Source organism: Papaver somniferum, chromosome 1 (genome assembly GCF_003573695.1).
Source record: "Papaver somniferum cultivar HN1 chromosome 1, ASM357369v1, whole genome shotgun sequence".
NCBI lineage: Eukaryota > Viridiplantae > Streptophyta > Magnoliopsida > Ranunculales > Papaveraceae > Papaver > Papaver somniferum.
The window spans coordinates 164,707,069-164,723,056 of record NC_039358.1 but is presented as its reverse complement, the minus strand read 5'-3'; the positions used below and the strand labels follow the sequence as shown (position 1 = coordinate 164,723,056).

Here is a 15,988-nt window from a genome sequence, read left to right as displayed (position 1 = left end):
CTCAAAGCACTCCCGTGCAGTGCATCTGTTCGAGGATAGGCAGTTTGCTCTGTTGAGGGACCTCCGTCCACACGGTCGTCTCTCAATTCCCTAAAAAACCAGCAAATCGTTTTCCCCATATACAATAAGTCTTCGACTTTGGGTTGTAGCAACTCTTAGTTGTGGGTGAGATCAACTAAGGGAATCAAGTGCGCAGAATCTGACGAGGTTCTAGAGGCGTAAGGAACGCGACTGTACCTTAATCGGTGAGAGACTTGGTTATGGCTCAACTACATTCCAGTCCGAAGTTAAATTGTAGTAGGCTAGAGTCTGTAGTGGCTTAATACAGTGTGGTGTTCAAATCTGGACTAGGTCCCGAGATTTTTCTGCATTTGCGGTTTCCTCCTTAACAAAATTTCTGGTGTCTATATTATTTCTTTTCCGCATTATATTTTTGTTTGTATAATTAAACTATCACCGGTTGTGCATTGTTCAATCAAAGTTGATAAATCCGACCTTGGTTGTTGGATATAACTTGATTGACATTTGGGTACTGGTCTTTGGTGTCGTCCAAGTTATTTCTCATATCAATAAGGCTCGCGGAATTTCTATCTGTTTGATTTGCTGATTGTATTGAGAAAGAGATAAAGCTATTTGATATATTTCTTGATTGAGTCTCACTTTTAAGTTGGTGCTCTTGGAATTATATTGGAGTTTAGTCCATACAGATTTCCGAACGAATTATTGGGTGTGGTTGTTATACCTCCGCTTTTTCAAATATACTATGCCGGGAACATAAGCCGACATTGGTGAAAATATGCTGACAATGCCAGTACTCTTAGGTATTTCCTAGGGTATTCCTGTATACCAAAAGAGCACTGCCGGCATACACGTAAAAACTAATACCATGCCGTAACAAAGTCTCGGCATTGTATTCAACCGAAAATAAATGTCGGGATTAAACATTCGGTTTCAGGTGATTTTAGGTTTGTAGCCCGCATAGTATTCATACTAAATTCAATGCCGAAACCCTTTGCCGGCATTGTATTCATACTAAATTCAATGGAGAAACTAGTTACCGGCATTGTGTTCATACTAATTTCAATGCAGGAATTGATTGTAACTCAATTGTTTGAGTTAGGGTTTGCGATTCTTACCTTAACACTGCTTTAAATCGATTAAAAGACTTATAAAAAGTTTCAGAATCACTTACCTTCTCAGAAAAGTCATTTCTTCGAGAGGTTGATTGTCTGAATTCTCTTCTTCTTCTTCTTCTTCTTCTTCTTCAACAACAATCTGATTAATCCTTTCTTCTTGTTTTTGTTGAGCTACTGATTTTGATTTTGATTTTGATTGCGGATTGGGTTTGGGTTTCTTTTGTGGAGGCATGGTTATAGATTCGGGTAATCGACGAAGAAATTTTTGAATCGTCGATGAAGAATTATTTTTTCCCAAAACCCTAACCTAAAAAGAGTGCCGGATGACTTGGTTTTTGATTTTAAATTTTAATATTTTTATTTTGTGGGAAGGGTAGTGTAGACTTTTCATAATGTTTTCAATTAACACAAAGGGTATTTTAATATTTCCGCCCAAAAAAACACCACTTATGAAACAATATTGGATGAGTGTAATAATTTATATCTCCAATGAGTTTAACTATCCCCTAATTGCGCGTATCATATCGTTGATTAATATTGAACGTTTATTTTATTTCATAACCGGTATATTTTTATTTTATTCTTATTAAACATTATTTTTTGACTACTAATGTTCAATTTTAATTATTTTTCTTGTATTTTCTTAATTTTTGGTTTCTTTTATTATTATTTTATCGATAAATTTTTTAAAATACACCTTGACTTATAAGAAGGAAAAATTAAAAAGCAATAGCTGGGAACCTAGCAACAAGCTGAGCCCAACCCCTTTTGAATTGCTACGACTAATCTATGAAAAGGAAAATTGCCAACTTTAGAATTAGCATCATGCCTAGCAAGGAAATTCCTCAAACATTTCAAGAAAGCTAGTCTCCTCACCAAGTTCGCCTTAAGGTCATAAAAGTCAAGATGCCAAAGTTGTAACCATGAGCTAGACATATATCAAGGTATTTGTTTCCTTTACGCTCCACAACGCGAGACACAGCCACACCCACACTAAGGAGAAAATGTTGCACATCCTCGACAGTGAAAGGTGAAACACCAGTCACAACAAAACAAGTATCTCGCCTATTTTCCCACTTGTAGACCAAGATATCGACGGGTCTAGCTTCACCACCTTCACGAGAGAGGAACCCCAAGGATGCTCAGTTTTGGCATGCACCCAAACCCTGAAACAAATATCAGCCAATGTGTCTCACGAACAAGGTCATGTCGAAATTTGAGACCAACTTCGTGCATACAGTGTAAGGCGTGGTCCCCGAAAACATCCATATCCTTACCACAATAGGGGCAGGGACTATCTTTAGTGAAGTGGAACTCCAAGCCTATATATCCAAGAACAACACTAAATTGGCGAGGCCCAATCTTCTGGCTAAAAGATAATCTTGTGTGTCCTTACGGAGATGATTCCATTTATACGTTTTCTACTACCATTCTTATTTAATTGATGTTATATCACATTAGGACACAACACTCATCTCCCACACATTCCCTGACCAGTACCATATGTATCCCCTTCTATTTTCTCAACCAAAAACACGGGCTACAAGAAAAGATTTATAGGCCATTCACCAAATCCCTTGCCACCACTTTCTTATGAGAAATAAAACCAAGCAATCAGAACCAGTGCAAGTTTCGGCTTCAACAGAAAAAATCTACCATCGTTTCAATTGCACAAGTGGAAACTCCGTAATGAAGTAAATGAAATGTAAACTTCTGTCCAAGAGGTCAAATTTGACATCAGTTCATTTACATATCCGAAACAAAATGGACAAAAGGAAAGTCATGCACCTCTGTTACATCGTCAGGAATGTACATTGTGAGGTTCAGATTAAGGTGTATATCTAACATATCCATATACTTGTACAAAAGGTAAGAACGAGTTACTTTACACGTTATGTAAGAAATCAACTCTTGCGCTGCATCAATGTGCTATATGTGGATTTCTAAAGATCAGCTCTAAAGAAATACATCATCTTTAATGGCGTCACATTCCCCTGCAAACAATCAATTGCAAGAACAAAGGTACTATTACACTATACTGTTGAGTGTAGATTTAATAAAAGGAAAAAAGAGCATTTCAGAATTTAGCAAACCTGAACTGCTTCGTTATACTGATCAGAGAAACGAAGCCCCGTCGAGCAGTTTTTCAGTACTTCAGGCCCTTTGAACATCCACGCTTTATGTCCGTCAAGAAGTTTAATTTTAAATTTGAACATCTGAAAAAATTGAAAAGGCTTAGATTTGTTAAAGTGACTATTGAATAGAACATTTGGAACCCTGACTACACAAGTACAAAGATTAACTAACTGCAAACAGGAATCCAACGAATTAGGAATTAGGTTCATGACATACATACCTCAGAAAGAAAGACACTTGGATTCTCTAAGTTCTCTTCAACATTTACGCCACGACCCTGGCACTCAGTGCAGAATACAGAAGATAAGGGTGTTTTGGGAACAATGCTTAACTCAACCATTTTGTCTCTGCCATCAGCCTGCGACCCGTTTGTGACTCCTTGACTTCCTACTGCCATGTTCTGACTACCAAACTGGTTCGCCCAGACCTCATACTCACAGAGAAGAATCCAGTGTATGAGACAGGACGTATGGAACACATGAAATGCCTAAAACATTTTTAATCAGTATAGTCACTATCAAGAAAAACTACTCCAAACAAAATACTAACGCAAACAATAGTTAACTATATAGACAAAGATATATAGCACCGTGGAAAATGGAATAAGTTGCAGTGTTTTTACCCCGTTACGATTTCTGCTGCTACAAGCAAGACGCATAGTTTTCATATTCAAAAGGGTAGAGACATCCTTTCCTGGAAGTATTTTCTGTTGACAGATATCACACATACAACTAGAGACAATCTGTTGTTGCTTCCTCAACGCTTGTCTAGCAGTCCTGCTCAGCTTAACTTTTACATTCTGATTCTGTTCACCAGTGCAATCTCGCCCACCAGAAACACGTGTTCTCCTCAAAGATTTGCTGACATCCTCAGGGTCAGAAAATGACTTTCTTTTCTTTTTATAGGCATTTCCCGAGTATGCACCAGAAGTTAGCCTTGCATGAGACTCTTCTGTTATCCCAGCCCTTCCTAAAGTGTAATTATATGAGAAATTAATGATAGCAAAACCATTATCTGGAACATTGTTCCCATGTCCTGAATGTCCTTCACCCAACCATTCACACCATATAGTGTGAATACTACGATTTCCATCCTTCTCGCAAATTCTCGCAGCAATCTCCCCAACCCCGATAAATTTTATCTTCAAATCAGAGAGTTGATCGTTGCACACGACGTCTGGAACTACGATGTATTCGTTACTGTCAGAAGTATCATCAACATGGTCTCTCACAACACATTCGAGAGAATTCGATTTCCTCATAGGTTCTTGCCATTCCAACACCTCACAGCCCTCATTTACGCTGTTAGAGCTTTTATCATTATTGCTGTTCTTGAATCCAATGCTCAATAACCTATGTGGTGGTTGGTTAGACTTTGTACTCAGGTTATCTTGCTCAGCAAGGTCGTGAAAGAAAAGAGCTCCATCACTAAAAGGAAACGGATTAGGCCCTAACAGTGTAACTTTAACAGCAGCATACCTTCTAGCGTGTAGCTTTCCCCCCAGGTGATCGTATAATGTATTATCATTGTAGCAAGGAGCAAGACATATAGTGCAGAAAAAGATGAATGCATTCCCATCTTCCCTTAAATCAACATAAGGATGACCCTCTGATCTTACTTGATTAAGAGTAGTTCTAGCAGATAATTCCTTCAAGCTCCTTCCAGTTATTTTAGGCAACTCCTTAGTTCCCGCCATACCAATTTCAATATTCCCGCTTCTTCCGATTCAAAATGACCCAAATCACAAAACTCTTCAAAATCCCAAGAAACAAAGTAAACCCTAGAATCTTCACCGCCTATTTGTCAAATTACTCAAAATCAAGAACCAAACAGAAAGGGTAAAGTAAACCCTAGATCCAACAATTTTATCCTGTTCTTTAGAAAGATAACACTAGAATCATCTGCTTATACTTGTAATTACTTCTAAGCCAGAATCCGAGATATCTTTGAACAAGAAACAATAAGAACTCGACTAGTCTCAAAACGTATTCGAGAAGAATATGATTTCGAAACCCTAAAACGATATTGACGAACGATTTAAAAGAAAGATAACAGTTGAGAAGAACTACCTTTTTTACATATAGAAACACCCTCAGGAGAAGAAGATCGTATTATCCATTTTTGTCTTCCTGTAATCAACTCACGAGTGTATGAAGAAGTGATGTATGAACGTGAATCTTCCATAACCATCTCCATTTCAAACAAACAAATAAAAGAAAACAAATCTTCAACAACTCTCTACTTCAGATCTTCTCACAGGGCAGATTTTAGAAATTAGGGCAAGAAACCGAACTTCAAGTTCAAAAAGAGAGAGAAACAGGTAAAATGAATGTAAGTAATCTATCTAATCTGAATAATTGACTCTCAAGTCTCAACCGAAAACGGGTTTAACATATAATTAAAAAAGAATGATGTTGTGTTATGCGCTTTATCGTACTATTTTATGTCCCCCGTAAATACCGTTAGATTTTTCAAAGACTGATGCTTGTGATCATATAATAGATCTAACGGTTGATGCTAAGGGTTAAAGAGTAATTTTGTTGCGGAGAGATACATGGATGTAGATTGGTAAAAGGAAGATTCCGGAACTGATTCCTTGATGCATTAAAGCTTGTTTTATGAGAAGGGGATCGGATAAGTACGGAAAACAGATCAGTGGGAGTGTCTGGTTAAATTAGGTAAACACCGTGAATAGTTAGTTACACCAGATATAGCTCTACCTAAATGGAGGCCCCTATAAACGGGGCTTATTTTTCTGTGGAGCTTCACCTACAAATTAGATGGACTTGTATGTGCCGTGGCACCGGCAGTCCACCTCCAAATTAGATACAAACGGGAGAATAAGTACCAGATTGTTGTAGCATGAATCATATGACGTAAATTCTGCCTACATTTATATAGGCCGCATTATAAATGGGTCCAGGCCCTACGACACTTTTTTTGTGCATTCCCACAGTAGTGTTTCATATGTAGTGCCTTCACATAAGTACTTTGGATATAGTTGTCTCATTAAAATTTCACCAGGAAAATTTAAATTTAAATTAAGGAAAAATATTACAACATAAAGAAAACTTTAAATAATGTTGGTATTGCATATGTTGCCTCGTTAAAAAATTTATAAGGGAAAAACCCGGTGGTAAACCTCGACGAAGGGAAAAGATACGACGTGATAAATCTAGAAGTATGCCTTTGCCGAATACTCATACATAGCGTCCTTTCGATGTTTTGTAGGTGATTAATGAAAACGCAGTCGTATTAATACGCAACAAAACTATCAATAGACTTGTGTCGAAAACTGTTGCGATGCAATCCTTGGTTCGTTTTGCTGATTCTAGAAGTGGTTTCACTTGAAAAATTATCGAGTTTTATTTTTTTGATATTATTTAACAACATCAATGTGATCTTTAGGTCTTCAACATTTAGCATGTAGATTATGTAGTTATGGTTGTCTCGTTAAAAACCTTGTCGAGTAACATAAACCCTGTGGGAAAAACTAATCTTGATCGAAAAGAAAAGAGAAAAACACAACTTCACATTTTGAAGTAAAATATGTCGACATCATATTCTTGGATCCTTCCCCTAATTTCATTCAGAGGAGTTTCCAGATAGTTCATTTAGTCATGTACTTTTCGAAAGTGAATATAGGCCATGACTTAGTAAATAAGTCAGTCGTCGTCGTCCCCCCCCCCGATTACTTTTGTGGGAGAAAAGATTATTGTACCTTCATAATCAACAACTCCTAGATTGCACTTCATGTAACAGTCTTCTTTATGGCTTTGCAGGGATAAAACAAACTCATGCCAATAATTCTTTTTAAGTATATGATCATTGTAACGTTCTAAAGACGCTGCGTTGGCACTGAGCTATATCCAGCTAACAAATTCATTGGGGATTTAGTTAAATACATTATATTAAGTACAAAAATGTGTCTATTGCAGTTAGATAGGAGATTTCATATCCCAACACATCTTCGTCATATTCCTTTAGATTAAATTATCATTTACTTTCATTTGAACCCCAACTAATCATGGGAGTGCTAGCAAAATGCATATCCTTGTTAAATTTCCTGACAACTATGAGAACTGGTGGAATGACATACCACAAGCTCGGTATTCGGTCGAGCTTTTCCCAGATTTTTCATCTCAAATTAGGAATTCAAGCATCTTGTAAAATCTATCATTTCATCAAGAGTGCATATCATGTCATCGACATAGATAGCTACAATTCCAAATCAGGAACTTTCTTTGTGAATACGCAAGGAACAATACCTTACTTGTTTATTCCTTCCAAACCAAATAGTCAGTTAGAACGGGTATACCAAATCTACCTGATTATCTCAATTCATAAGTGAACGTTCCAATCAAATCGATAACGCATTCCGTGGTTTAAAGTCATTTGGTGGTTTTGGGATAAAAGCCTATCAGACACTTTTGTAAATATGTTATCTTTTAATCCTTACAGATATAAGTAATAACCATACAAAATTGTTGCATTTCAAGTCCTTTTGAAACTCAAAGCTAACTAAGTAGCAGGACGTTATAACGTTCATTACCATAGAGTAAATAATTCTGAGGCTTTGGAGAAACCTCGCGCCACAAGGAGAGTCTTTATACTTTAAGACTTTATTCTTCTCACTATGCTCTGTGACAAATAATCATGTATGTCCCATATACTTTATACTTGGTTGGTTAGAATAACCACATCAAATACTTGTATATTTGTCAAAGAACCAATTCTACCTGGATTGTATAGGCCAAATATGCTATTTGGTGACATTAAAAAGAAGTGTGGTTTGATCTCATCGTGCTCTATTTCCTCGAGCAACTATATATGAAACTAATATTCATTAATATGCTCACATGATCTTTCTGTTGACTCGCTTGCATCCATTTGGATTTTGTTGTTCTTTGAAATCATTAAACTTTGGAGCGTCCTCCAATATTGATTCATGGACATAGTCAGAGACAATCTAATGAGATGATTTCTTAATGATATGAATTGTTGTGCCTTGTTTACCTACTTCCTTTCTATGTGAGCATTGATCGAACCTGGTGGTCTTTCCATATTTCTTTTTGAAGCCACATCCTCAACTACACTTCCACCAAAAGTAGTTGTAATACTTTATTTTATGGTATATATCCCTTACTGAGGATTTCTAACCCTGTAGGTACATTTATAGCTAGTATATGTGATCTTGTCATTTTAGTGATATCACTGCATATTCTAAAAATTAACAATTTATTTTCACTTCACAATTACATTTGTGGAGTATAAGAATCAATATGAGACAGAGTGGGAAAGCACCACGAAAATTCGTGTCGTTCCCTTAAAAAAATTATTTTTTATCTCCCCCTAACGACGAGAAGGGTGTCTTATCAAAGTGACGACCTGCAAAACTAATAGTTAAGAGATCACCTGCCAAAGGTTTTGAAAATGCGGATAATTGTTAGGAATTCATATCCAACATAACTGCTTAATCGTTTTGATGACCCATCATAGTATAATGAGGAGTCGTAGTGGAACATATATAACATAACCAAAAGTGCGTAAGAATAAAAATGTCAGGCTTATATCTAGTTACCAACCAGTATGCAGAAATGGTTGACTAATTATGTGTACTAAAATGGATAAGTGAAGATGCATATAATATTGCATATTCCACAAGCAGTTATAGGAAGGTCCATACACATAACCTAATCCTAATAAACCATTTATAACCTTTTATGGTAGCTTCTGTAAGACCATGTGGTATAGAATGCTCTAAACTAATCCTATTAAACATACATTAATCATCAAGTTCTTTTGATGTAAATTATCTAGCACTAACAACGGTGGTGAGCCTTAAATTGTGTAGTATGTGCTAGGATTGTTTCAAAACAAAACGCATCATTTCTTGTGAAAATAACTAATTCAACACTTTGAATCATCCATCAGAGGCATAAATCACTTGAATGGTTTGCATTCTGCAGGGATATGTTCACAAATAGCACCTTTTTTCTTTCGAAAGAAAGAGTTGTTTACCATTTTCATCTTAGGATGGTCTCAATCGTGTTTACAAAAAAAAGAATTTGTAAAATGAGTGATTTACTTTATTACTTTAAAATCATAATGGGAGGGGAGGTGTTTATAGTACTTTAGAAAACATTGATTCTGAGAGATATCGTCACTTTGTATTCTTTCAATCTTTGTAATTACAATTTCCTTGCTCACTTAATAAAAGGATGTTTATTTGAGTTCATTCAAAAAAGAACATCATTTCACAACCAAGGTGTCTTTATGATTATGTCAAAACCTGAATGAGTCAATCGCCAACATTATATATTCGGTAAATATTGAAAAGATGAGGGTACCCAAATACACCACAATCTTTTTATTTCAACCTATAAGTCCTCTTACCGAGTATGATCGTCTATGGACACAGTCGAGACAATACAACAACTTCAGTATTCACACTTTGTGTGATTATCTATGAATACGAGATCGAGACAATACGACTACCAAAGTGTGATACTTAATAATAGATTCAGACTTAACCAAACTCTATAGGATCACTATCAAGTACATTGGAGTTAACGTAAAGTGAAATTTACTTTAAATTATATAAACAAATATAATTGCGGAAAACAAAAGTAAATCACACAACAAGATTATGCTAACGAGGAAAACTGCAAGTGCGGAAAACCCTGGGACCTAGTCCAGAATTGAATGCTCTCACAATTAAGCCGATATACAAAATCTACACCAACTTCATAATTTGAGACCAAGCAACTACCCCTAGTTCACTTAGTTTTCTCAGTATCCTTGCGCTTCCGACTTCAAAGGTCACGCACTGGTACAATTCCTTTGGATCGTATTCCAAACAGCAAAGGAACAAAGAATCTGTTAGGTAACAACTCTATTGATTCTTTTCAAGATAAAGATATCTCAAGCCATATGCAAAGGCTCTTCCGTTTAATCTACTAAACTTCTTTGCCTGGTTAGATCAATCTATCCAATAACTACCAAAGCAGTTAAGTTTAGATTCACAATCAATCAGTATAGATATCAACGAGACACTATAAAGCGATGACGATCTCAACGAGACACTATGATATGTTTTTCCCCCTTAGTCAATGCTTTACTCTTTCCTTAGATATAACGTTTAAGCACAATTGTCCTTTCCTTAGTGATTAAAATTTACTTGTTTACTCCATATATTTCTCCCCCTTTTTTTATCACAAAATGACAAAGGTTCGAGCAAATGAAGGACAAACCGAAAGGATCTTACAAATCTAAAAGACTTGTAAACAACCTATAAGAGTTAAGCACGAAGGTTTCACATACCACTTTAGATAACCAATATTAAAACCGAAACTACAAGTAATTTAATTTTAATATGTTATGAAGAAAACAATTGCCGGAAGCAATTTTCCCTAATAGTTTAACAAGTCGACTAAGAAACTTAATTCCCTTGTTAAACCGATTGCGTATGTGCAACCGCTTATTTCGATAAGACCAAAATAAATATCAGAATTAACTTTATTTCTCTCATCAAGCTCTAATTATTCAGACAATAACCTAGACCTTTCTCTTTAGACAAGACAAACACTAGGTTAGTTAACTAGTTTTTCTTGTCAAGGAATTCGGTTAGACTTGAATAATCGAATCCTCAAACTTGATAAGTCTAACTAAGATCAGAATTAACTTGGTTTCTCTTATCCGGAATTAATTTGGACTAAACAAATGATCCCGTATTTTGTTAGGCCATAAACAATACATACAAACCAAAATGAATTGACTTGCACAATTATTTTATTAACCGGAAGCAATTGAAACAAACATAGACATTATAGCATCGCAATTGCACCGAATTTCTTTAAGCAAAAACACTCGATACCCAACAATAAAGAAGATACCAAACAATAGCCAAATAAATTGACACGGTTTTTCTTAATGGGAAAAAATTGAATCATACACACACACACATCCATACACAATATAATGGGACATATCAATTGTACCGAAATTTTGTTAAGCAAAAGCAAAATATATGCAATATAAATAGGCTTTTCTTAAACAGGAAAATGATTAACTAACAAATTCGTTACCTCAGATTCCGCAACCTCTTCTCCCCAGAAAGATATGTCATTAAGCGCAAGTTCAAATAAGAACTCTCCCCAAGTATGTTGTCATCCTCTCGCAAGAACAAAAGAACAACAACAAAAGCAACCTTTAGAAAGGTTGAAACGGTTTTAACTAATGCGTGCCAATAACAAAAGTTGAAAACCCGAAACACATATGTTATGCCAAACATAACTCATATAAACATAAATTGAATCAACATATTGTGACTTTTCACATATGAGTTTCAATCAGAACACCTTGTGATCCTTTGTTAAAGCCTACCAACATGGGATAGTACTTAATCCTGCTAAATCAAAAATCCACACAAACCATAAGGGTCACAACATATGAGATCGAATATTAAGTTTAATGAAAACCGAAATCAGACATCCCATAAACCGAATACACATAACAAAAATATAAAAATCCATTCACAGGCTATGTAATCAGTATCTATCACAAGAAAAATTATAAAATAATAATTTTATTCATAGATAATAATAGTTTATTCAAATTAGACCTTATACAATAATTGAAGTAAATCAGAACATTGATGTCTATTTTCTGGATAAAGTATTACAAAATATAACTTAATCCTTAGAAGTTCTCTGATTATTCACTGAGGCTTCTTCAGTGTTTAAGTTCTTGAGTCTTCTCTTTTCTTTCAGATGATTGAGTTTCTTCTTCAAAAGATTCACCTCCACAATCAACTTCAAACGATTTGACTCGAGCCACTCTCATTCTTTACAGAAGCTTCCAGTTGTTCACGAGCAATTTCAAATCTCACATTAGCAAAAGCATGAGCTCAAAAGATATTTGATTCCTCTTATGTTCCTTTGAGAAGTAGCACTAAATCTCAGCAGGAAGACAAGTTTCAAGCTTCTGTAATTGAGAATCAATATCAATAGTATTTTCACCCATCTTGAACCGTGGACTAATAGTGGAGGAAAAAATTGGTTCTTAAGATGTTTTATATATCAAATAAAAACTTGGTTTCCAAGTTTTAAAACACCTAACAAGGTATTTTTATTTGATTAAAATAGTCGTGAAAATATACAAATTTGGAAATAAAATCAAGAAGGATTTTCCGAAATATTATTGTCAAGAGAGTCCGAATATATCTAGTACAATTTTATCATGAACTTTCCTAAGATCGAAAGTATTCTTCTAAATAGAAAAAGGATTCTAAATTTAGAAAAATACTAAGTGGTTCATGAATCAAATAGATCTAGTATAATTTTTTATACTTTTCACATGTTCCCTGGTGCTCTTTTAAGAACTTCCCATTTATTAATACAGAGAACAAAATTTTACTAAGTTTTAATCAACAAGCTTAGTTGTTGAATTGAACTCTCAATGGATCAAGGAAACATAATCTATCTTTATGTTTTCAAACATCTCTTTTCTGGAACAATTCCAAGAATAGGTTTCACACATCTGTGGGTCATAACCTGAATTACCTGATTCAACATATAGATCTATTCGAGTATGAACAAGATTGTAAGTGTGACTAGAAACCTTTTGAGTCATGTGTTGAGCAGAATTCTTATATCGACCCAGATTTTCCTTGGAATATGACAACATCTTTTGATGAGATTGTTTCATTGATTCTGATTTGGACAGAAGATCACAAAAAAAAAACAGCATGATCTAAAATCATTTGTTTGTGTGCTTTTAAGCTGATCTTTGTCACTTTCAGAGAGATAATCCTTGTCACAGTAAATGACAGTTTTTCTTGACCAGATATTAGTCACGGGATTATGCTTTGAAACACATCTCTTTTGATTCTTGTAAGTGGTTAAACTATTAGAATCCAGATGTTGTTTATTAAGAGATAAAATCACATATCCTTGTCTTAACTAATAAATATTTTCAGACTTTAGTATCATTGTTAGAATTTTCATATTCAGTTTCAAGAGAAAACGAAACTTTATTTTCATCTTGACAGACTAGATATGATTATCATCATGTCATGAGGTTCATGAATTTCAAGATTTTCTTGAAACACAGCTTCTTCATGAGACCTGGTTTTTATCAAAGAATCTTTGATAATCCTTTTGACAGATGGATAATATATATTATCTTTTAGATTATATTTTTCAGCAAGCTTTATGAAAAATTTAATCTCATCACTATCATCTGAATCTGACTTGTGTGTTACAAGTGTTTGTTTTCTTATTAACACATCGTGGTTAATATTTCCTGAATTGTGTTTAACCAATGAACTAACAGCATTGAGATGTTTATCAGGACATGAAAACAAATTGACTTTATGAAGTATATCATCTTCCTTCTCTATGTTAACTGAATCGTCCATCAGATTCAATTCTTATAGGTTGGATCGCACCAAACACATGTTGTTATATCTTTTCGTGTTTGTCTGCTCTGATACCAATTGAAAAGACGAGGGTACCCAAATACACCACAATCTTTTTGTTTCAACCTATAAGTCCTCTTGCCGAGTGTGATCGTCTATGGACAGAGTTGCGATAATACAACAACTTCGGTATTCACACTTGGTGTGATTGTCTATGGATACGAGATCGAGACAATACGACTACCAAAGTGTGATACTTGATAATAGGTTCAGACTTAACTAAACTCTATAGGATCAATAGTATTGGAGTTAACGTAAAGTGCAATTTACTTTAAATTATATAAACAAATATAATTGCGGAAAACAAAAGTATATCACACAGCAAGATTTTGTTAACGAAGAAAACTGCAAGTGCAGAAAAATCTCGGGACCTAGTCCAGAATTGAATACTCTCCGAATTAAGCCGCTATACGAAATCTACACCAACTTCGTATAGTTGAGACCAAGAAACTACCCCTAGTTCACTCAGTTTCCTTGGTATCCCTGCGCTTCCGACTTCGAAGGTCACGCACTGGTACAATTCCTTTGGATCGTATTCCAAACAACAAAGGAACAAAGAATCTGTTTGGTAACAACTCTATTGATTCTTTTCAAGATAAAGATATCTAAAGTCATACGCAAAGTCTCATCCGTTTAATCTAATAAACTCGGTTTTCTGGTTAGATCAATCTATCCAATAACTACCAAAGCAGTTAAGTTTCAATTCGCAATCAATCAGTATAGATCTTAACGAGATACTATAAAGCGATGCCGGTCTCACGCAACTAATCAATCGAATAAATATGATTCTAGTTGGATCCCTGCCGATCAAGATTTGTGCACACACAAAGATATGAGAACTAATAAGAAATCTTCTTCATCTTCAAATATTCTTTAATCTTCAATAATAACCTACACAACACCACTTGAATCACTTGTGATCAATCACACACAGAATTGAGTCTGTTAACAATGGATTATCACAAGATGTCTTTATATTTAATAACAAATCTAAATATCCCGTCGATACTTCGATCTAGTTTGAGTGAATCTTATATCAGAAGAGAAGATTCTCAAGAATAAACAAACTAGGTGCAATCAAAGTTTCAACAACCGTTAGTCAATCAAATCAGTCGAAAACTAATAACACTGTAATTATCTAGTTTCCCACCAACGATACTCGTAGAGATTTTTGATTCCACATAAGTCTTTAAACGAGCGGTCGTAAGGGATTTCACCTAATTAGGATACTTTCCTCTTAGAATAGACGGCTCCACCAGAAACAACAAGAATGAAGTTTGTCTGACTCTTAGGATAGTTTGCTAGAAATGCAAACTTAGGTATTTATAGACCAAGGATGTTTGGACATCAAGGAATTTCCAAAATCGAAAAATTCTTGAAAAAGTGGGGGTACAACAACTTCACCCAATATTTCGCTTAGCAATCTGTATGGACTAACTCCAATATACTTTTAAGAGAATCAACTAGACAGTTAGACTCAATATTAATAAAAACTATATCAAAGAGTTATATCTCAATTTCTCGATTCAATCCTTACTCAAACAAATAGAAATCTGCGAGCCTGATTGAATACAAGAGAAATAACTTGAACGGTACCAAAGACCAATGTTCAAGGATCAATCAATTTCAATCAACAACCAAAGGTTGGATTTACCAATTGATCCATTCGACGCACAACCTGTGATATTTCAATTATATAACAAAATATAATGCGGAAATCAAATAACACAGACACCAGAAGTTTTGTTAACAAAGAAACCGCAATTGCAGAAAAATCCCGGGACCTAGTCTAGATTGAACACACACTGTATTAAGCCGCTACAGACACTAGCCTACTACAAACTAACTTCGGTCTGGATTTTAGTTGAACCCCAATCAATCTCACATCTCTGATCCCAGCAGGATACTATGCACTTGATTCCCTTAGCTGATCCCACCCACAACTAAGAGTTGCTACGAGCCAAAGTCGAAGACTTTAATAAACAAATATGTATCACATAGAAGAGTCTACAAGAATAGATAAATCTGTCTCCCACAAAAATACCTACGAGTTTTGTTCCGTCTTTGATAAATCAAGGTGAACAGGAACCAATTGATATACCGGACTCATATTCCTGAAGAACAACCTAGAAATATCAATCACCTCACAATAATCTTAATCGAATAGCGAAACAAGATATTGTGGAATCACAAACGATCAGACGAAGATGTTTGTGACTACTTTTCTATCTTGCCT

The 15,988-nt window shown here is 35.1% G+C and overlaps 1 protein-coding gene across 1 annotated transcript; it reads right to left on the bottom strand.

Annotated features, from left to right (window-relative positions):
* Window positions 1-2,773: 2,773 nt before the first annotated feature.
* On the bottom strand, window positions 2,774-5,622 carry LOC113306699. The gene is made up of 4 exons (XM_026555610.1): window positions 3,895-5,622; window positions 3,493-3,759; window positions 3,230-3,352; window positions 2,774-3,130 (listed from the first exon to the last, which is right to left on the bottom strand). Exons 1-4 carry the CDS (start codon window positions 4,966-4,968, stop codon window positions 3,080-3,082), a joined length of 1,515 nt encoding a protein of 504 aa, XP_026411395.1. The 5' UTR covers window positions 4,969-5,622; the 3' UTR covers window positions 2,774-3,079.
* Window positions 5,623-15,988: the final 10,366 nt, after the last annotated feature.